This window comes from Schistocerca serialis, chromosome 6 (assembly GCF_023864345.2).
Source record: "Schistocerca serialis cubense isolate TAMUIC-IGC-003099 chromosome 6, iqSchSeri2.2, whole genome shotgun sequence".
Classification (NCBI taxonomy): Eukaryota; Metazoa; Arthropoda; class Insecta; order Orthoptera; family Acrididae; genus Schistocerca; species Schistocerca serialis.
Window position 1 is genome coordinate 495,330,421 of NC_064643.1, and position 22,758 is coordinate 495,353,178.

General features: G+C 38.5%; 1 protein-coding gene across 2 annotated transcripts in view; it reads right to left on the reverse strand.

The window, feature by feature from the left end:
* LOC126484536 (murinoglobulin-1-like) overlaps window positions 1-22,758 on the reverse strand; it is a 291,073-nt gene that overhangs the window by 122,265 nt on the left and 146,050 nt on the right. For both annotated transcript variants that reach the window (XM_050108083.1, XM_050108084.1), the window contains 5 exons: window positions 7,470-7,552; window positions 3,600-3,715; window positions 3,363-3,513; window positions 2,074-2,312; window positions 1,726-1,993 (listed from right to left, as the gene is read on the reverse strand). In XM_050108083.1, the coding sequence (XP_049964040.1) occupies window positions 1,726-1,993; window positions 2,074-2,312; window positions 3,363-3,513; window positions 3,600-3,715; window positions 7,470-7,552 (857 nt within the window). The remainder of the gene's footprint in view (window positions 1-1,725; window positions 1,994-2,073; window positions 2,313-3,362; window positions 3,514-3,599; window positions 3,716-7,469; window positions 7,553-22,758) is intronic.

Sequence of the window (22,758 nt, forward strand, 5' to 3'; positions counted from 1 at the left end):
TGTTCATAGTAAATTCTCAGTGCATGATTAACAGAGGAGGGCATCATTTCTTGGAGTTTTTCTTACATTTTTGACTCTGTGGAGTCTTTTTAGTTTAACTTTTGAATTTCTTATGGTTACCAGACAAATTTTGCTGTTCTATATTTAATTTTTATTTCCAAGAAATTGTTTCTCAAGGTACAGATATCAATACTAGTACTACCTCAAATCTTACCCTTTCTCTATGGACCAAAGCTCACAGTTGATGTAGAAATACCTTGTTAGTTAGGAAGGGGATGACCTTTTGACATCTGCAAGAAATGCATGCAAGCAGAGTGAGGTCATACAGTATATATGTAAAAGTCTGGATGTGACCCCACTGGAAAGCACAGTATTGCAAAGTAGTTAGTCTTAAGTACAATTATGCCTTAAGAACCAGTATTTTCTTTATGGTAACTGGGCAGAAGCAATAGCTAACTTTCATGACAAAGTGAACAGTGATTGCGTTCATGTAGCTAAGTGAGTTGTTAGACGAATGTAGAGATCATATTCATGAACTGAAGATATAATAAACTAACTGTCAACTAAAAATTTTTTCATTCAACAATCCTTACCCATCACAGTATATTTGCTGGGAAAGATTATCGAAGAGAGGAAGCCTTTCATTTAAGAGGACACACATCACAGCATCACTTAAGCATATAGTCAGGACATTATTATAATGTATTACATGTGCCTCAGGCATAAGTTTGTTTGCACATATTGTTCTTACTAAAGATCAATATTAATGGCTCACTTTCAGTGGCTCTGATATTGCTGATGTCCTAAATGGTTCAGAAATTACAGTTAAATGCTGTTGGTTGAGGAACCCACATAGACTGTACATGCTTTCAAAACACTGGAACAAGCCAGTTGGTGGTTAGCATTTAAGGGTGACAGTTAAGCTGTATCCTAGAAGTGCAGACAAAAGGTAATTTTGAAGTATAATGAATTCAGAAGCAATAAGGGAAAGTAACTCAGCTGTGTTTGTGATTAAATATTCACGTGAAGTATTTTGAAACAAAAGTATGTACAATAATGAGTTTTGAGGAGGTCAAAGATGGGTATGGGAAGCCATTAGCAGCATAGGCAAATTAATTTTTTACATTTCTATGTACAAAGGTTAAACACTGGAATAAGTCTTGAACTGTTCCGGGTGAAGTAACTAAGGAAGTGAAAGAAACTAACTTATATGGCTAAGCAAGATGAATTATGTTGGGTTGAGGCAGGATGACATGGGACCATAAACCTGCTACTAGTGAACAAATAAACTGTCTTAATCTGAGTGAATGTTATGATTTCAGAACAATTGTTAAATATAGTTCTCTAAGCATACAGCATGCACTGCACATGTTGGTTTAGGCATGCAGTTCAATTAAATAGTCATCGACTTACCTGATGTAACACACCTCTTTCACTTGCCCAATTTCTATAAATTTCAGCGAACATTTTACTGTAATTATTTAAAAAGCACAGACTGGGGGGGATTACAAGCCATGCTAGCACAATGATTTTACCTTAATATTATCATTTTTCTTCTCAAATCTCTGAGAAATAACTGTCTGCCATTGTTTGCAGTGCTTTTCAACTTTACTAGTATACATTACTTTCAGAGTTACAATCTCCACACACATGAAGTTCAAGATTATAAGTATCATCATATAAATCACACTTACTTATAAGTCTATATTTCATTGAAAGTCATACCTTGTTTCTCCCACCACAACAGATCCTGTTGAGTTAAAGCATTTCCCATTAAGTGGCGCAGTGACTCTGTTGCCAATACTCTTTCCTCCAGCAAAGAAAATGCATAGGTTGTAAGAGCCAATGAATAGACATCCAGCTCTTGGTCACCTCTTAGACAATAGAGAGCATTTGAAGTAACAGAAGGTGATAGGGGGAGGCCGGCCTCCAGTAAGGAAACAAGCACATATGCAGTTAAGGCTGATGATGAACTTTCTTCTGATAAGCCTCCCTGCAGTTGAATTTAAGAGATTAAATAAATAAGAACAACAGGAAATAGATATTATTAATACTTTGATATCATTAAATTACCTTAATATCTTTTTGAAATACTTGCCCCACTAAGGGGAAACAACCATTCTCTAACTGCTTCTTAACTATCCAGTCTATGCTGACTTTTAAATCATTTTCATCTATAAATATATATTTTCTGGCTTGAGCAAATGATTTAACAACAAAAGCTGTCAGCCACATGGACCCACTTGGATCTGAGTCTCCAAACGCTGAGTAAGACCCATCTGTTCGACGATAATTGAGCTCACGCTGGTATCCTGCATGTGAAAAGTTCATCATTATTCTGCAGCTGTTAATGAAACATGACATTACAAAAAGTGCAGAAAATGTAACTTGATTATTCAGAGACAACTATAATGTCTTAGTGTCCAGAACTAATTTCATGTTCTAGTCATATGAAAACAACAATCTACATAAAAACTTATTTAGAACTTTAAAGCTAAATATAAAATGTTTTTAAAATAAAATGAGTTTTTTGTTTTCATACATGTGGAATATATGCAAATGTGTTCTGATCACTTAAGCAAAAATGGATCTGATTAATTCCTACTGCATTGTGTCATTATATTTGTGTTGTTATGAATGCCAATTAGAAAGAGGATAAAACCCAAAGCCACCACAAGGCAAACTCCTCTGCAAGAGCACCAAGCTGACTAAGGGGTACAAATTTTTATAATACTATTATCTAGCTACCAATCGGCAAGGAAAACTCATTCAACCATAAAGGGGATATTAAAATAGTAGGCTCTATATTTTGAAATGGAAATGAGCGTACGGCATTGTGGGCAGGGAGTCCCCCATTTGGGGAAGTTCAGCTGCCGAGGGCAAGTACTTGTTGCATTCGACGCCACACTGGGTGACTTGCGCGTCAGAGATGGGGATGAAATGATGATGAGAACAACACAACACCCAGTCCATGAATGGAGAAAATCTCCTGCCCCAGCCAGGAATCGAACCCGGGCCCGTTGGCATGGCATTTCGCCACACTGACCACTCAGCTAATGGGGGCGGACTTCTATATTTTAATTAACATTAAACAGGCCAATTTATTGTAACAACATGCATGCAATTGTGTGTGTGTGTGTGTGTGTGTGTGTGTGTGTGTGTGTGTGTGTGTGCGCGAAATAAGCCAAGTAAAATGCAATCAAATAACAACATACAAAGCAACATATTTTATTAATATGTATCTTCTTCAGATAATTTTAATCTGAACACTTCATGAAGATTGTAGGTGCCAACTGAGTCAGCATTTATCATTATTAGATATAAATCTGCATATAAAAACCCAGAATTTGATCAAATCATACCTTTTCTCAGATTTTTCACAGCACTTTGTTTTAGGGCCAGATTCATCTGATTAGTTGCAGACATGTAGTTGATTATGAGCAAGTTTGGCACAAAAAGAATCATGTTTTGTTCACCACAACCCATTGGCATTCGAACCAGGTGCTCTAAATTCTAGAAGGAAAATAATAGAATGTCATCATTAGTATAATGTGATATAATAAAAACAGAATGCTGAACTATGACCAACATGTACTGACATGCAATGTTGGAGCAAGCAGGTCACCAACAACTTTGATCTCAGCTCTGGCTGAATCCTCAACAATGTCTTGTGGTATTTCTAGATTCCACCTCACTACAGATTTTTGGGTAGTATCTGAAACCAATACATATAACAATTACACATTTTGGTGAATCTTATCTTTAAGGCTAAAAATTGTTCAACTCCTTATCAATGTAGCCATTATTGTGCATGAGAAAAATATTAATGCACATAAAATCTGTGTGAATTAGGCTGGCTAATTCACAGAATTACAACACTTATTTCATTAATTTTTAGGGGTAGAATAAAAATCTTACTTATCAGTTTTTTTACATAATTGTACATAATGACACACTTTAAAATAGTCAGATCCATGTTATATTAAGATTTTCATAATGAATCTTTCACTCTTCATTGGAGAGTGCATTTTTATAAAATGTCCTGGCATATTAAAACTGTGTGGTACATCAGGACTCAAAACTGGACTCTCGAATTTAGCAGGCAGTGCTTATTGATCTAGCTACAAAAGCACACAGTTCCTGTTCAGCACATAGTTTTAATCTCAACTCAACTAAGCACCTTCATATCAGTGGAGTGATTATACACTACCCCTTCACTTAGTGCACTAAGGTGGCCCACTGGCTTGCTGAAAATTTAGGTCACTTGTGAGGAGCCTGTGATAGGACTGTAAGCTCTTGCACTGCTCACTGGTGAAAGACTATGGCAGAGGTATAGAAGCCCCATGACAACACGTATAAAATTCTCACACGTAAGAAGTCCTCCATCACTGGCCTGAATTGTGCCCTGTCAGCAACCAAGATGCATCTCCTCATGCAGTTTCCAGTGAACTAGTTCTTGCATCAATACTGTCCTCTATGATGCACAGTGAGCAGAGATAAATGTGTAGTGGATTCCACACACTATTGTGAGGACGTGGTTCTGCATGGCACAGCTGTTCACTAGATGTTATTATTGGTGCATTGAATTGGCAAGTGATTTACTACACCTCTGCACTTCCTTCTGTTGTTAATACTCATAATAGGTCAGCTATGACTCCAATCAGCAACATGTTGTTGTTTGTGACAGATGAATATACAATTATGGCTTTTCCCAAATGAAGGTATTCATGAATGGTTTCAACATGTAGGCTTGTCACAAGTTCAGTGCCTACACAATATTGAAAACTGAGCGCTAAACACCTCAGAAGCTCACAAGGTAAATGGCTCAAATGGCTCAAATGTGCCATTATCATGTATCATACATTAGGATGGTTAATGCATGTGTAACATCATCTTAATCATTTGACACACTGAAGTATTACATTTCTCATCATAAAAATATATCATCACTTATTATTAAGGTAAAGTTATGAGACTCAGTGCCCAAACTGATCTTCCCTGAGGTCAGTTTCTGCCAGTTTTTCCACTCATCTGTAAAGAATTCATGTTAGTATATTGCAGCCATGACTTATTAAACTGATATTTCAGTAATTTTCACACCTGTCAACACCTGGTTTCTTTGAGATTGGAATTATTATATTCTTCTTGAAGTCTGAAGGTATTTTGCCTGTCTCATACATCTTGCTCACCAGATGGAACAATTTCGTCATGGCTGGCTCTCCCAATGTTATCCGTAGCTCTACAGAATGTTGTCTACTCCCAGGGCCTTGTTTCGACTTAGGTCTTTCAGTGCTCTGTCAAACTCTTCACGCAGTATCATATCTCCCATTTCATCTTCATCTACATCCTCTTCCATATCTATAACATGCACTCAAGCACATCGCCCTTGTATAGACCCTCTATATACTCCTTCCACCTTTCTGCTTTCCCTTCTTTGCTTAGAACTGGTTTTCCATCTGAGCTCTTGATATTCATACAGGTGAGTCTCTTTTCTCCAAAGGTCTCTTTAATTTCCTGTAGGCAGTGATACATGCGTCTACATCCTTACATTTGTCCTCTAGCCATCCCTGCTTAGCCATTTTGCACTTCCTCCCAATGTCATTTCTGAGATGTCTGTACTCCCTTTTGCCTGTTTCATTTACTGCATTTTTATATTTTCTCCTTTCATCAATTAAATTCATTTGTAAGGCAGCGTGGAGGGTACAAATCATACAGGGAGACCAAGAGATGAATACGCTAAGCAGATTGAGAAGGATGTAGGTTGCGTAGGTGCTTGGAGGTGAAGAGGCTTGCACAAGATAGAGTAGCATGGAGAGCTGCATCAAACCAGTCTCTGGACTGAAGACCACAACAACAACAACAACAACACAAGACTCAGTCAGCCATTTATATTCCTGCTAAACACTGTAAAACGTTATCAACCACACACATTACTGCAGCTGTAGTATGATGTGTGAATCATAGTCAATGCTAAAAAAGTGGGAAGTGGGAGTACTGAGGAAACTAGGAATAGCAAAAGTTCATCAGAGTGAGGGTCAGTGAAGAATGAGAAAAATACTATGAAAATTCCTAGTCATGAATAAATGGAGGAGAATGATGCTAAATAATAATAATAATAATAATAATAATAATGTAACAGAAAGAAAAAAGCAGTGTTGCAAGACTGCAGCATGTCCATAACAGTCCCCAACCTTTGAAATTTAGTCCAACTCTTGTTTCGCTAGATAATTCCGATGGCAATGGATGTTGAAACAGCTAATAAAATTGAATTTTCCAGGTAGATTAAAACTATGGCCCAGATGGGGATCTGAGCTTTATCTTTGGTATTTGGGGATAATTTTGTACCATTGGTGCTATTTGAGCAGTCCTCACAGACTGATTCAAAGCTTCAACCTGCAGAAAGGTATAGTAACAGCTTAGGGATTAATTACAGTTTGCAATTATGAATTTTTACAAAACCACTGTGAGCAGAACTTACCCTGCAAAGAAAATATACTAAAATATCTTGCCTGGTAGAGAAGTCCAAAGGTAACTTTGGTGATGGTGAAAAGGATGGATGGTACACTTTATATAGAAAGTAGTTACATACTTTTCATTAAGGATGCTGGGAAAGGAAGTACTGACATAAAATTAATTGGTAACAGCCCTCTTACCATATAATACTCTTCCAAATCACATTAAATAGTAACTTTTTTTAGTTTTGAATAACAAAATCTTATTTTCTAATACAAAAAATCATTTAAACAGTAAATAGCTCCATGTATTACCTCTGTTTCCTAGCAATGCTGATGCATTTTTATGTTATGCTGGCTGCCCAGCAAAAGTAGCGTTTCTTGGAGGCAGAGATTGCTTCTAGTGTGTCCACACCAAGTGTCAAGTATGCATAATCAAACAATGGAATGTCCAAAATAAACTAACAACAATATGGAAAGTTTAGATTGTTACTTATCATGTACATGAGGCATTGAGTCACAGACAGGCACAATGAAAAAGAATGCCAGAATTGTTCAGCTTATGGACTATGTCCTTCATCATAAGTAGAAAACACACACATTCACAAAAGCACAACTCACACACGTAAGGTCACTGTCATCTCCGGGCAGTAAAGTTCTGACAGCACCTGTTATGAGATGAGTAGCAACAAGCATTTTGCAGCTCACCTCAAATACAGTAAAGCTGTGTGTGTGTGTGTGTGTGTGTGTGTGTGCATGCGCGCTTGCACATGTGTGTGTGCGCGCGCACATGTGTGTGTGAGCACGCGAGTGTGTGTGTACGAGCGCGTTTCTTGAAGGGTCTGTAAGCTCAATCATTCTAGCTTCCTTTTTTAGTGTGACTCCCTGTGACTCAATGCCTTCTCCATGTAGTGAGTAGCAACCAATCTTTCTCAATACTGTTGTTGGACACTGTATGTATAATAGGACAGAGGGATGAAGATTTTATTTAATCCAAGAATAACTGAAAACACTTACTTTCAGAACAGATAAATGATGATTTAGTAATTTCCACTGGAAATCCTTCAGGCTCAATCAGAATAGGTTTCACAACAGTATCCCTGTGAACAGAAATGCATGCAAACTTCCTAAAACATGTTGTATCACAGAATGTTAGGAAAACCAAACTCAGATTTAGTGTTTATTTAATCATTTCTTTACTTAAAATTAATAAACTCCACAAAATATATTTAATTCTTAATCTTGATCAAAGAAAATAACATTTTATCTCCAATTTATAGGTTGAGGCATTTGGGTTTGACCAGGAACATTGTTTTCAAGTTGTGGTCCAATTTGAAGGATTGTTGCCTATGACCAGTTGGGACAATATACGATGATAATCAGGTTTTACAGCTTTACCTTTTGGAAGAAATTAATTTTATCATTCCTTTTGGGCCTAAACCAGCCTCCATTCTGCCACATTGTATGAGGTTAATTGAAAACATTTTTGTGAGTCACAATCAATTTGTACAGCATTCTACTCTGACCTGATTATTATTATCTGATGGTTCATGTGGCACAAAAAAACGTACATTTTCTCTTTGCCAAAGCCATATATTGACATTTGAAGTGCAGTCTGCCTGATGCAAGTATTTTCTCTATTGTCCACCATTGCTTTGCAGATTTTGTTTCCTCTTTTCATGCTGATGGAACCTCTGTATTCTCCCTGCCCTTACGCACACCTTATGTACACCCACACCCACAACACTATTGTCACTACTGCGCACAGTTTTCACCACATAACATATTTTTATCTGTTTTGCATAATGGGAAGCACAATTTGATATTGTGTCTCTCTCTTTAAGTGCATCTTCAGGCAAAGATTAAAATAGCACAGTTTCATTCAAGTTTAGAACAGAATCATCTACTTCTGCATCTACACCTATACACCACAAGCCACCTTATGGTGTGTGTCAGGGGTATTATGTGTACTACTGTCACTTCTTCCTTTTCCTATTCCAGCTGCATATGTGTTACAGGAAGAACGATTGGTGGTAAGTCTCTGTGTGGACTTGAATATATCTAATTTTATGTTGTTGATCTTTTTTTGAGCTACATCTAAGAGGAAGCAGTATGTTGCTTGACTCTTTTTAGAATGAACACTCTCAGAACTTTAACAGTAGCCATACCATGATGCAGAAGCATCTACATCTACACTTACATCAATACTCTACAAACTACCAGTTATTAAGGTTTTTGCTGTTCCATTCATGTACGGAACTTAGGATAAATGATTATCTGAATGCCTCTGTGCATACTGTAATTATTGTTATCTTTTCCTCATGAACCCTATTTAACTGATATGTAAGAGGTTATAGTATATTCCTAGAGCCCTCACTTAAAGTCGGTTGTTGAAACTTTGTTAGTAGCATATCTTCAAGGGTCTGCCAGTTTTTCTTCAACATATCTGTGACACTTGCCCAGGGGACATACAAATATGTGACAATACTTACTGTCCTCTGTATATGTTCTATATCCCCTATGTGAGTCCTATGTGGTATGGGTCTCACAACCTGAGCAATATTCTAGAATGAATCACATGAGTGATTTGTACACAATCTCCTTTGTTGACTGATTGCACTTCCCTGGTATTCTACCAACAAACCGAAGTCTACACCTACTGTACCCACAACTGAGCCAATGTGATAATTTCATTTCATATCCCTTGGAAGTGTTACACCTAGCTACTTGTATGAGTGGGTCAATCAATGATGATTCATTGATATTATATTCATAGGCAACTATGTTTCTTCTTCTTCTTCTTCTTTTTTAAAAAAATCAAGATCTGACTGAATATTCATGCAGCTTCTTTCAGACAGTACTTCATTATACGTAACTGCATCATCTGCAAAAGGTCTAAGGTTACTATTAATATTTTCCATAAGATCATTAATATATAACATGAACAGTAAGGGTCCCAACACACTTCTCTGGGGCACACGCAATGTTACTTCTACATCTGACTGTGGCTCTCAACAGAAGATAAGATGCTGCATCTTCCCTACCAAAAGGTCCTCAATCCAGTCACAAATTCTGCTAGATATCCCATACAATCATACTTTTGACAATAAGCATAAGTGTGGTTCTGAGTCAAATGCTTTTCGGAAATCAAGAAATACTGCTTCTACCTGACTGCCTTGATCCAAAGCTTTTAGTACATAATCTACATCTATATCTACATCTACATGGACATTCTGTAAATCACACTTATGTGGCTGTCAGAGGTTTCATTAAATCACATTCACAATAATTCTCTGTTATTTCAATCTCAAAGAGTGCACTGAAAAAATGAACAACTATATCTTTCCAAGCAAGCTCTGATTTCCCTTATTTTATTTCGATGATCAGTTCTCACTATGCAGAAATCAACAAAATATTTTTGTATTTGAAGGAGAAAGTTTGGAATCAAAATTCCATGAGAAGATTCCACCACAACACACACATTTGTTTTAATGTTGTTCACCCCAAATCCGTATCGTGCCAGACACACGCTCTCCCCTATTTCGCAATAATACAAAACGTGCTGCTCTTCTTTCAACTTTCTTGATGCAATCTGTTAATCCCATCTAGTAAGGATCCCACACTGCACAGCAGTATTCCAAAAGAGCACAGACAAGCATAGTGCAGGCAGTCTCTTTAGAAGACCTCTTACATTTTCTAAGTGTTCTGCTAATAAAATGCAGTCTTTGGTTTGCCTTCCCCACATTTTCTGTGTGTTCTTTCCAGATTAAGTTGTTCATAATAGTAATTCCTAGGTATTTAGTTGAATTTACAGCATTTACATTTGATTAACTTATTGTGTAACTGAAGTATAATGGATTCCTTCCAGCACTCATGCGGATGACATCACACTTTTCATTATTTGGTGTCAATTGCCAATTTTCACACCATGCAGATATCTTTTCTAAATCGTTTTGCAATTTGTTTTGAGCTTCTGATGATTTTACAAGATGATAAATGACAGCATCATCCACAAACAACCTAAGACGGCTTCTCATAGGTCTCCTAAATTGTTTATTTAGAGAAGGAACAGCAGAGGACCTATAACACTACCTAGCGGAAGCCAGAAATCACTTCTGTTTTACTCGATAACTTTCTGTCAGGTGCCATAAACTGTGATGTCTCTGACAGGAAATCACAATTCTACTCACATAACTGAGATGATATTCTATAGGCACGCGATTTGACTGTAAGTCACTTGTGTGGTACAATGCCAAGAGCCTTCTGGAAATCTAGAAATACGGAATCAATTTTAAATCCCTTGTCAATAGCACTCAACACTTTGTCTGTGAAGAGCTACTCGTGTTTCACAAGAATGATGTTTTCTAAAACTGTGTTGACTGTGTGTCAATAGCTCATTCTCTTTGAGGTAATGCCATTCTCTTTGAGGTAATTCATAATGTTCCAACACAATATATACTCCAAAATCCTGCTGCATATCAACGTTAATGATATGGGCCCATAATTTAGTGGATTACTACTGCTGCCTTTCTTGAATATTAGTGTGACCTGTGCAACTTTCCAGTTTTTGGGTATGGATCTTTCATCAAGCAAGCAGTTGTATATAATTTTTATGTATGGAGCTATTGCACCAGCATACTCTGAAAGGAATCTACCAGTAATTGCTATATAGTCTGGACCAGAATACTTGCTTTTATTAAGTGATTTAAGCTGCTTCACTACTCTGAGGATATCTATTTTTAAGTTACCCATGTTAGCAGTTGTTCTTGATTCAAATTCTGGAATATTTACTTCATCTTCTGTAGTGAAGTGATTTCAGTTTGTCGTCGATAGTATTTCCACTGCTATCATGCATTCATTGTGTCTTTCTGCTAGCATACTTTACATATGACCAGAATCTTTCTGGATTTTCTGTCAAGCTTCACGACCAAGTTTTGTTATAGAAAAGCATCTTGCATTGAAGGCCATGTTAAATTTTGGGCTTCTGCAAAAGTTAACCAATCATGGAGATTTCTCATTCATTTAAATTTGGCATACTTTTTTCATTGTTTCTGCAACAGTGTTTTTTTTGTGTATCAAGGGGGGGTCAGCTCCATCATTTCTCAATTTATTTGGTGTAAATCTCTCAATTAGTGTCAATACTATTTCTTTGAACTGAATTCACATTTGATCTACACTTAAATTGTTATCTTGGAAAGTGAGGAGATTGTCTTTTAGGAAGGCATCAAGTGAATGTGAGAGAAGTACCAGTTGGGTTTCAAGTGTTCAGTGTTTTGGGAACCCATGCTGATTGGCTTGGATGTTGTCATTCTGTTCAAGATACCTTATTATGTTTGAGCTCAGAACACGTTCTAAGATTCTACAACAAATCTATATCAAGGACATTGGACGGTAGTTCTGTGGATTACTTCTCTACCCTTCTTGTAGACAGGTGTGACCTGTGATTTTTTCCAAGAGCTGGGCATGGATTTTTTGTTTTAGGGATCTATGATAGATTATAGTTAGAAGAGGGACTTGCTCAGCCAAAAATTCAACACAGAATCTGATAGGGATTCATTTGGGCCCTGGAGCTTTATTCAGTTTTAATGAGTTCACAGTTTCTTAACTCCACTGACACTAATTCTGATTTTACTCATCTATTCAAAGGCATGAGGATTAAATTGGGCAATTCTCCTCAATTTTCCCTCATACGGGAACTCTGAAAATGGAATTGAGCATTTCAGCTTTTGCTCTGCTACCCTCAATTTCAGTTCCTGTCTCATTCGCCGGGGCCGGACACTAACTTTGGTGCCACTAAAAGCCTTTACATACAACCAGAATTTCTTTGGGTTTTGCCAAAGATCATTTGACAATATTCTACTATGATAGTCACTGAAGGCTTCACGCTGTACTCTCTTGACATCCAAATGCATTTCATTCAGTTTCCCTTTATCTATAACCATATGCTTTGTTTTACACCTATTATGCAGTACTGCATTTACTCGAATCTAAGCCGCACTTTTTTTCCGGTTTTTGTAATCCAAAAAGCCGCCTGGGGCTTAGAATCGAGTGCAAAGCAAGTGGAAGTTCTGAAAAATGTTGGTAGGTGCCGCCACAACTAACTTCTGCCGTCGAATATATGTAGCGCTACACAGGCATGCTCTGTAGGCACAAAGATAAATACTGGTGCAAAAACCTCCACGTCAGTAAATAAATTTAAAAAAAGGTGGAAGACGAGCTTTTTTTCTCCGCCCCAAGTTTCGACCACTGCATTTTCATACATAATCCAACGAAGTAAATACAAATTCCGTATTGTTCATCTTCGAATGTAGCAGAATTTCAATGCACTACGAAAATCTGACATGCAAGACTGTTTGGGATGTTTGTCAATATGGCCAACTCTACTTTCTGAATTTTTTCCTACCTGTGAGAAGAGATGGTTGCTAATAGGAACCTGATGAAATGTGAATCACATGCAGTATTCCCTTCACCATAAGAATAATATGAATATCAACATTTTGCCATGTATTCTTTCGTGTTTGCTGCTATCTCATTTAAATCCTGTCTGCCTAATAAACTACGAAACTGGAGTGAGACAACAGCAAACGCGGAAGAATATACGTATCGTGTCATGTTTATATTCGCATTATTCTTATGCCTAATAGTGATACAGTCAGAAATGAAGCACGGCAACTGACTAGATTTTTAATTCTAAGATGACTCTAATTTCTGTGCAGAATTTGATGTACTAAAGAAGCGGCCACAAAGATTTTCAAACGGAGAAAAATTTTCGCCTAACTCTCATTCAGAACATGTTCTATCATATGCAGTCTATTATTTGGTTCTTGTTGATCATTATCAAAGAAAGCAGTAGTGTAAGTAACAACAAATAGCAGTCTCTTGCCATTGTTCCGCTAATGAGATGATTCCTCTCTCTCTCTTCTTTTTTAATTCTAAGCGGCGGTAGCGCGCACAAAAGCAAGCCATGCCGCGAGCGGCGACAGGCCGTAAACACGCACTATCAGAATGCGACAAACAATGCATGACACAGTACAGTTTCAGCTTAGAGTAACGTAAACACCTATAACAAAGAAAACAGCACTTATCAGATCAAAGCAAAATAAGCAATCGATTCAAACCAGACGAAGCACGTGAAAAAGGAAGGGTACCCGTATAAATACGGACGGAGCACCTGACGCATAGCAATGGCTACCTGGTAAAGCTTAACTGCTAAGCTTACGACTCGAACCAAACTACTGTAGCTCTATCGTCATTCATTTGACCTAAATTGTGTCTTATATTACAATGGACCAACTTTGTTTCGATTTGGAGGTGCGGCCTAAAACTTTACTTTCCCCTTGAATTTCGAGTCTCAAATTTCCGGTGCGGCTTAGATTCGGGAAATTTTTTTTCCTTTATTTCGAGTCTCATTTTTCAGGTGCGGCTTAGATTCGAGTAAATACGGTAGTCTCTGTTTCTTGCAAATTTTCTTCACAGTGACTATAAAATGAAAGGTCCCTCCCATTATGAGCTGTTTTCCTGCATACATATCCATCCAGTGCATGGTCAACTATTCTTTTAAACTTGAGTCAAAGTTCCTCTACATGCTCCCGCCCTGTATTGAAAGTTTCAAATTCCTCATTTAGACATAAGACTACTGATTTTTTATGTACTTTATTGAACATGTATATTTTTCTCCTTGTTTTAGTTGTCCTTTGTAGCCGGTTGGGGTGGCCGAGCGGTTCTAGGCGGGACAGTCTGGAACCGCGTGACCACTACAGTTGCAGGTTCGAATCCTGCCTCGGGCATAGATGAGTGTGATGTCCTTAGGTTAGTTAGGTTTAAGTAGTTCTAGGGGACTGATGACGTCTGAAGTTAAGTCCCATAGTGCTCAGAGCCATTTGAAGCATTTTTGTCCTTTGTACTTTGGTAATCACTGTTGCCGCAACTGTGTCATAGTCTCTGATACCAGTTTCGATGTGGACATGCTCAAAAAGGTCATCTCTATTCATTGCCATTAGATCTAGTACATTTCCATCATGAGTGGGTTTCTGAACTATCTGGTCTAGGTAGTTTTCAGTGAAAGCAATTTGTAATGTTAAGCAGGATGCCTCAACACATGCACCACTAACAAAATCATAATTTTTCCCAACTGACTGTTGAATGATTAATGTCTCTCCTGATGATAACAGTATGACTGAGGAACTTACATAGAAGTGAGCTGATGTTTTCTCTAAAATTTTCGATTACATCAGGAGGTGAGTCTGGTGGGCGATAGGAGGATCCAGTTACCATGTTATGCACAACCCTAATACTGAGTACTTCCCTAAAAAATTTCACATGCAGCTTCAATTTCTATGTCAGTGGATTTGAATTTATTGTCTACTGCAACATACACACCACCTTCATTTTCTATTAACCTGTTGTTTTTGTTGTTGTTGTCTTCAGTCCTGAGACTGGTTTGATGCAGCTCTCCACGCTACTCTATCCTGTGCAAGCTTCTTTCTCTCCCAGCACCTACCGCAACCTACATCCTTCTGAATCTGCTTAGTGTATTCATCTCTTGGACTCCCTCTACGATTTTTACCCTCCACACTGCCCTCTCATACTAAATTGGTGATCCCTTGATGCCTCAGAACATTACCTACCAACTGATCCCTTCTTCTAGTCAAGTTGTGCCACAAACTTCTCTTCTCCCCAATGCCATTCAGTACTTCCTCATTAGTTACATGATCTACCCATCTAGTCTTCAGCATTCTTCTGTAGCACCACATTTCAAAAGCTTCTATTCCCTTCTTGTCCAAACTATTTATCATCCATGTTTCACTTCCATACATGGCTACACTCAATACAAATACTTTCAGAAATGACTTCCTGACACTTAAATCTATACTCGATGTTAACAAATTTCTCTTCTTCAGAAACGCTTTCCTTGCCATTGCCAGTCTACATTTTATATCCTCTCTACTTCGACCACCATCAGTTATCTTGCTCCCCAAATAGCAAAACTCCTTTACTACTTTAAGTGTCTCATTTCCTAATCTAATTCCCTCAGCATCACCCAACTTAATTCGACTACATTACATTATCCTCGTTTTGCTTTTGTTGATGTTCATCTTATATCCTCCTTTCAAGACACTATCCATTCCGTTCAACTGCTCTTCCAAGTCCTTTGCTGTCTCTGACAGAATTACAATGTCTTCGGTGAACCTCAAAGTTTTTATTTCTTCTCCATGGATTTTAATACCTACTCCGAATTTTTCTTTTGTTTCCTTCACTGCTTGCTCAATATACAGATTGAATAGCATTGGGGAGAGACTACAACCCGGTCTCACTCCCTTCCCAACCACTGCTTTCCTTTCATGTCCCTCGACTCTTATAACTGCCATCTGGTTTCTCTACAAATTATAAATAGCCTTTCACTCCCTGTATTTTACCCCTGCCACCTTCAGAATTTGAAAGAGAGTATTCCAGTCAACATTGTCAAAAGCTTTCTCTAAGTCTACAAATGCTAGAAATGTAGGTTTACCCTTCCTTAATCTAGCTTCTAAGATAAGTTGTCGGGTCAGTTTTGCCTCAGGTGTTCCAACATTTCTACGGAATCCAAACTGATCTACCCCGAGGTCAGCTTCTACTAGTTTCTCCATTCGTCTGTAAAGAATTCGCGTTAGTATTTTGCAGCTGTGACTTACTAAACTGATAGTTTGGTAATTTTCACATCTGTCAACACATGCTTTCTTTGGGATTGGAGTTATTATATTCTCCTTGAAGTCTGAGGGTATTTCGCCTGTCTCATACACCTTGCTCACCAGATGGTAGAATTTTGTCAGGACTGGCTCTCCCAAGGCCGTCAGTAGTTCTAATGGAATGTTTTCTACTCCGGGTGCCTTGTTTCGACTCAGGTCTTTCAGTGCTCTGTCAAACTCTTCACGCAGTATTGTATCTCCCATTTCATCTTCATCTACATCCTCTCCCATTTCCATAATATTGTCCTCAAGTACATCACCCTTGTATAGACCCTCTATATACTCCTTCCACCTTTCTGCTTTCCCTTCTTTGCTTAGAACTGGGTTTCCATCTGAGCTCTTGATGTTCATGCAAGTGGTTCTCTTATCTCCAAAGGTCTCTCTAATTTTCCTGTAGGCAGTATCTATCTTACCACTCATGAGATAAGCCTCTACATCCTTACATTTGTCCTCTAGCCATCCCTGCTTAGCCATTTTGCACTTCCTGTCGATCTCATTTTTGAGACGTTTGTATTCCTTCTTGCCTGCTTCATTTACTGCATTTTTATATTTTCTCCTTTCATCAATTAAATTCAATATTTCTTCTGTTACCCAAGGATTTCTATTAGCCCTCGTCTTTTTACCGACTTGATCCTCTGCTGCCTTCACTACTTCATCCCTCAAAGCTACCCATTCTTCTTCTTCTGTATTTCTTTCCCCCATTCCTGTCAATTGTTCCCTTATGCTCTCCCTGAAAATCTGTACAACCTCTGGTTTAGTCAGTTTATCCAGGTCCCATCTCCTTAAATTCCCACTTTTTTGCAGTTTCTTCACTTTTAATCTACAGGTCATAACCAACAGATTGTGGTCAAAGTCCACATCTGCCCCTGGAAATGTCTTACAATTTAGAACCTGGTTCCTAAATCTCTGTCTTACCATTATATAATCTATCTGAAACCGGTCAGTATCTCCAGGCTTCTTCCATGTATACAGCCTTCTTCTATTAACCTATCCTTTCAATATATGCTTAAATTTTCTGCAGTCAATTTCAGGTTTCAACCAGCTTTTTGTACCTAGTATTAAGTGAGCTTCACTACTTTTCATGGGCACTTCAAACTCTGGCACTTTGTTGTGAATAATTCGGCAGTTAACCACTAGAATTTTAATATTTTCACCTGTTGGAGGCATATCTTTCAATCTTACATTGATACTTCTGGATTTTCTACAGCTATAATAATCTGGACTGGATGGGGAGTCACCTAAGGTACAAAACTCTTGTGTGCACCCCACACACATTCGTCTACCTGGGTAGCAACCTACAATGTGTGGCGCACACCTGACCTATTTAGGGGGACCCTACAGTCCTCAACCCTAAGGTGCAAATCCAGGAAGTCCCAGCTCACCTTGTCATAGAACCTTTGAAGTCTCTGTTTCAGACCTTCCATTCAACTCAGAACCAGGGAGCCACATCAGTTATGTGAACAACACTGCAAATTATGAGCTTTGTTGAAACTCCATGAGCAAGGTTGTTTTTGTCAGCCTTCTCTGCCAGTTGCCAGAATGATCCAAGTATGACCTTGGAGCCTAGATGGCAGGCATCATTTGTTCGAACATATGACACAATCTACAGTTGGTTGCATCCCGTTCCTTTAATGGCTGCTGGTATCGCCTTTTCAAAATTTTGAATGATGCATACTGAGTGCATCTGGTGTCCTTTCCTGTCCCTTGCTACCATGTTCCCAGGGGTACCATCATTTGCCACACATTTGAACTGCCAATGACTAACAGGTCCACACCCTTTTCTGTTTACCTCCTCTTGACACTGCAGAAAAAAGGTTTCAGCAAAACAGGTGAAGTGAGTGTCACTGGCTCAGTTTCAGTTTCAGTGAAAGGAACCTCCTCGAACTTGTTGGTTAGGGGGTTTGGTATAACACTCTGAGTCTCCGTGGTCCCCCTCCAACCTGTACAGGACCCTAGTTTTACAACTGAAAGGCCATTCACAGTCAAATACATGAGAAATGACAAATGCTGTACTTCCTGCAGAATAGACAGGATCCACAGGAGATGATAGTACTTCAGGTACCCTTGGTACTGGTACCAGAGGTACACAACTCTCAGGATTTCTTCCAAAAACTACTAGTAAAGTCATTTCCTTTCCTGTTCCACTTGCACATAGAATGAGGGGAAAAACCACTCCCTATATGACTCCATACAAGCCCTAATTTCTCGTATCTTATCTTCAAGGTCCTTACGTGCAATGTATTTTGAAGGCAAAAGAATCGATCTGCAGTCAGCTTCAAATGCCATTTCCCTACATTTTCTCAAAAAGAACATTGTCTTCCCTCCAGGAATTCCTATTGGGTTTCTGAAGCATCTCCATAACACTTGTGTGTTGTTTGAACCTACCAGTAACAAATCTAGCTGTTCCTCTGAAATGCTCTGATGTCTTCCTGTAAAACGACCTGGTATAGATCCCAAACACTCAAACAGTACTCAAGAATAGGTCGCACTATTGTCCTACATGTGGCCTCCTCTGCAGATGAAACACGCATTCCTAGAATTCTCCCAATAAATAGAAACTGATCATTTGCCTTTCCTCCTACAATCTTCACATGCTTGTTCCATTTCATATTGCTTTGCAACATCACACCCAGATATTTAAACAAAGTGACTGTGGCAAGCAGGATACTACTAACACCGTATCTGAACACTATGGGTTTGTTATTCCTACTCATCCACATTAACTTACATTTTTCTACATTTAGAGCTAGTTGCCATTCATCACACCTACTAGAAATTTTGTCTATGTCATCTTCTATCTTCCTTACATCACTCAACTTCAGCACCTTACCATACACCACAGCATCATCAGCAAACAACTGCAGATTGCTGCCCATCCTGTTGGCCTGACCATTTATGTAGATAGAGAACAAAAGCGGTCCCATCATATTCTTTTACTTGAAAAATGGAATAAAGTGTAGCACAGAATTTGAAATGTTGACTATGGCTTTCGCCAAATCTAATATAAAACAAAAGCTTACAAGTGGTATAAATGCTTCAAAGAAAGACAAGAAGAAGAAGAAGAAGGCAACGACTGCCCTGGATGCCCTAGCACATCAATTACTGATGAGAATGTGGAAAAAGAAAGAGAATGATCCTGGAAATCATCGAATCACCACTGGACACATTGCTGATGATGTTGACATATCATTTGGCTCATGACAAGGAATTTTTTCAGATGTTTTGGCCATGAAACGTGTAGCAGCAAAGATTGTTCCGAAATTGTTGAATTTCAATCAAACACAACATTGGGTAGACATCTTTCAGGAACTGCTGAATGAAGTTGACAATGATCCAGAACTTCTAAGGAAAGTTATAACAGGTGACAAAACATGACATTGAAACCGAGGTCCAATCATCCCAATAGAGACTGCTTGAAGAGCCAAGACTGAACAAAATTCAACATATTCGATCACATGTGAAGGTTCTTCTCACTGATTTCTTCAATTACACTTGGATAGTGCATCATGAGTTTCTGTCTTATGGCTGTACAGTCAATAAGGAACACTACCAGGAAGTTATGCACTGTTTGCATGAAGCATTCCAAAGAAAACGACCAGAACTGTGGATGTGGCAAAACCATTCACGAAAATTACATCCCAGCATAATTTAGCACAATTGATGAGATAAACATAATTACTGAAGGAGCTGAAGACCATAAAGAAAAACTGAGTTCCAAGTGCTTCCAAAAGTGGAAAAAGTGCTGGCACAAGTGTATTATATCTGAGGGGGACTGCTTTGAAGGGGACAAAGTTGATGTTGTTGAATAAATAAAGATTCTTTAAGAAAAACAAAAATACCTGTTACTTTCTGATCATGCCTCGTACAAAGAGGACATCACATGGCAGGGCCAGTTTCCAGCAGGCACCAAATAGTTACAACTAAGTGCAGGTAACAGGGACAATATCCTGCTTCCACCTGCTCTCAGACCAAAACTATCATTGATATTTATGTGGCTATACCAGTTGCAGCTATGCTATCATTTTCAGCCGCCTGTGGTATGAGTCTTGGCCTGGTTGCATCCTTATACAAGGATAATGTGAACATGAAATGTTAAGTGTTAATACAAACCAATGTGCTTAAGTGATAAATGAATATTTTGTGATGTTTGAAGCAGACGTGGATGAGTTAAACATCCAAATTGAAACCACCGTAGAATAGGAATGGTTCATTTATAGACATGGGTTCCTATTCAAAATATTATGTACTTGTAGAAGTTTGTAATTGGAATTTCTGAATACTGTGTGTATCAAGTGACATACATGCAAAGCTCCTACAAGTAGATGTTGTGTGTGTCTTCTACAAGGAGACTCACATGTATGTCACTTGACATATAAGGATGCAGCCAGGCCAAGACATACCACAGGCCACTGAAAATCTTAATGACTACTACTGTATAGCCACAGAAATATTAATTTGAAATTTGACTCTGACTGTTAAAGTTACTTAGTTAGTTTCATATTCCATGGATGAGTCACATGATGAGTTGTAATGATATGAAAAAAGTCATTTTACATACACATCACAATGAAATTTTAAATATGGCTATATGCTGAACATTTATAAAGGATGTTTCTTTAGCTATCAACAGATGTAAGACAGTAATTCCCAACACCACTTTTTAAACATAATAATAATAATAATAATAGAAATTCTTCTGCAGAATAGAAAGAGTTGCCAAGGGGATACGTTTTCAGTTTGTTTTCGAATTTCCCTTTGATAAGTGTCAGACATTTTATATCCCTGGTAAGTTATCAAAAATTTTTGTTCAGCATTGTGCATCCTTTTCTTGCTAAAGGTAACCTTAATGTGGTGTAATGAATGTCATTTTTCCTTCTGGTATTGCAATTATGTACATCACTGTGCCTTTTGAACTGCAGTGGAGTATTTACAACAAACCTCACAAGAGGGTACATATACTGTGAAGCAATAGTCAGAGCATCCAACTCTTTAAACGGATGGTTACAAGATGATTGTTGGTGTGAACCACATATTACTATTAAAGCAGTTTTTGAGTAATGAAGACTTTCTTTTATAAAGATGAGTTACCCCAGAACGTTATTCCATTCAACATTATTGAATGAAAATATGCAAAACATGTCAGCTTACTGATTCGTTTCTCCCCAAGATTTGCAATGATCCTAAGTACAAATGTGGTTGAACAAAGTTGTTTATGTGCTTTTTCCAGTTTAAATTTTCATCAGTATGAACACCTAAGAATTTTTAGTTTTCCACCCCATTTATTATTTCCTCTCCATGTGTTACTTTATCATTGGTGTAGTGCCCCTGCAGAAATCAATATGTTGTGTCTTTTCTAAAATTGGGGTGAGACCATTTGCAAAAATCCAGTAAATGATACTTTTAAGAACAATGCTTACTATTTGTTTTGTTTCTGTGTGTATACTTGGATGGAGTCATCTGTGAAAAGAGGTGATTCTGATTGTCGTATATTAGACGAAGGATCATTTACATACATGAGGAACAACAGTGAACCTAAGATTTGGTCTTGTGGAAGCCCATATGTGATTTCTCCCCAGTCAGAATAATGTCCTCAGACTACATTAGTTGAATTACCAAATACAACTTTCTGCATTCTTTTGGTTAGATATGACAGTATCCACTGGATGGCTATACCATCAGTTCTGTGGTGTCACCGCCAGACACCACACTTGCTAGGTGGTAGCTTTAAATCGGCCGCGGTCCCTTAGTACATGTCGGACCCGCGTGTCGCCACTGTGTGATCGCAGACCGAGCGCCACCACAAGGCAGGTCTCAAGATACGGACTAGCACTCGCCCCAGTTGTACGACGACTTTGCTAGCGACTACACTGACGAAGCCTTTCTCTCATTTGCCGAGAGACAGTTAGAATAGCCTTCAGCTAAGTCAATGGCTACGACCTAGCAAGGCGCCATTAGCCTTACATAGTATGATAGTATCTTATGAAATGTCTCATCAAGAACGATGTATACAACAAGGAAAAATTAAAAGTTAAGTATTCCAGCAGCTACATACTTTTCTTTATAACATTAATAAGTATCCTGTTTCAGACCTCTATCTAGCCTACTTGAGATTACGCGTGCCTTTCGGCTACTTCAGTGTGGCGTAGCTGTTTTGTTACACCACAACAAATGACGACGAGGATTAACAGCGGATTTCGCGTTTGTATTGCTCTACTTTCTGGCGACGTACAAACCGCCTTCTTTCTCTTTGATTGATTTACTTGTGTCATGGCTTCGCCACAATCTCCCGATGTACTGTCCGAATTTTATCGCTTGCAGAATCAGCAGACGCAGGCGTTATTGGATGCCCTTGGACAGCTCGTCCATGGTCAACGTGCCATTCAAACCGATGCGGCAGCCGCTGCTTCACCACTACCGCAGCCACAACATACAGTTGCACCGCTGTTTCTCAAATTTGACCCAACCCACGAGACATGGACCGAGTGGTCACGCCAATTTGGATTTCATCTCGCCGCCTACAGAATTCAAGGTAACGAGCGGCAGCCTCATTTATTGGCGTGTCTAGGGGTGCAAACGTACCG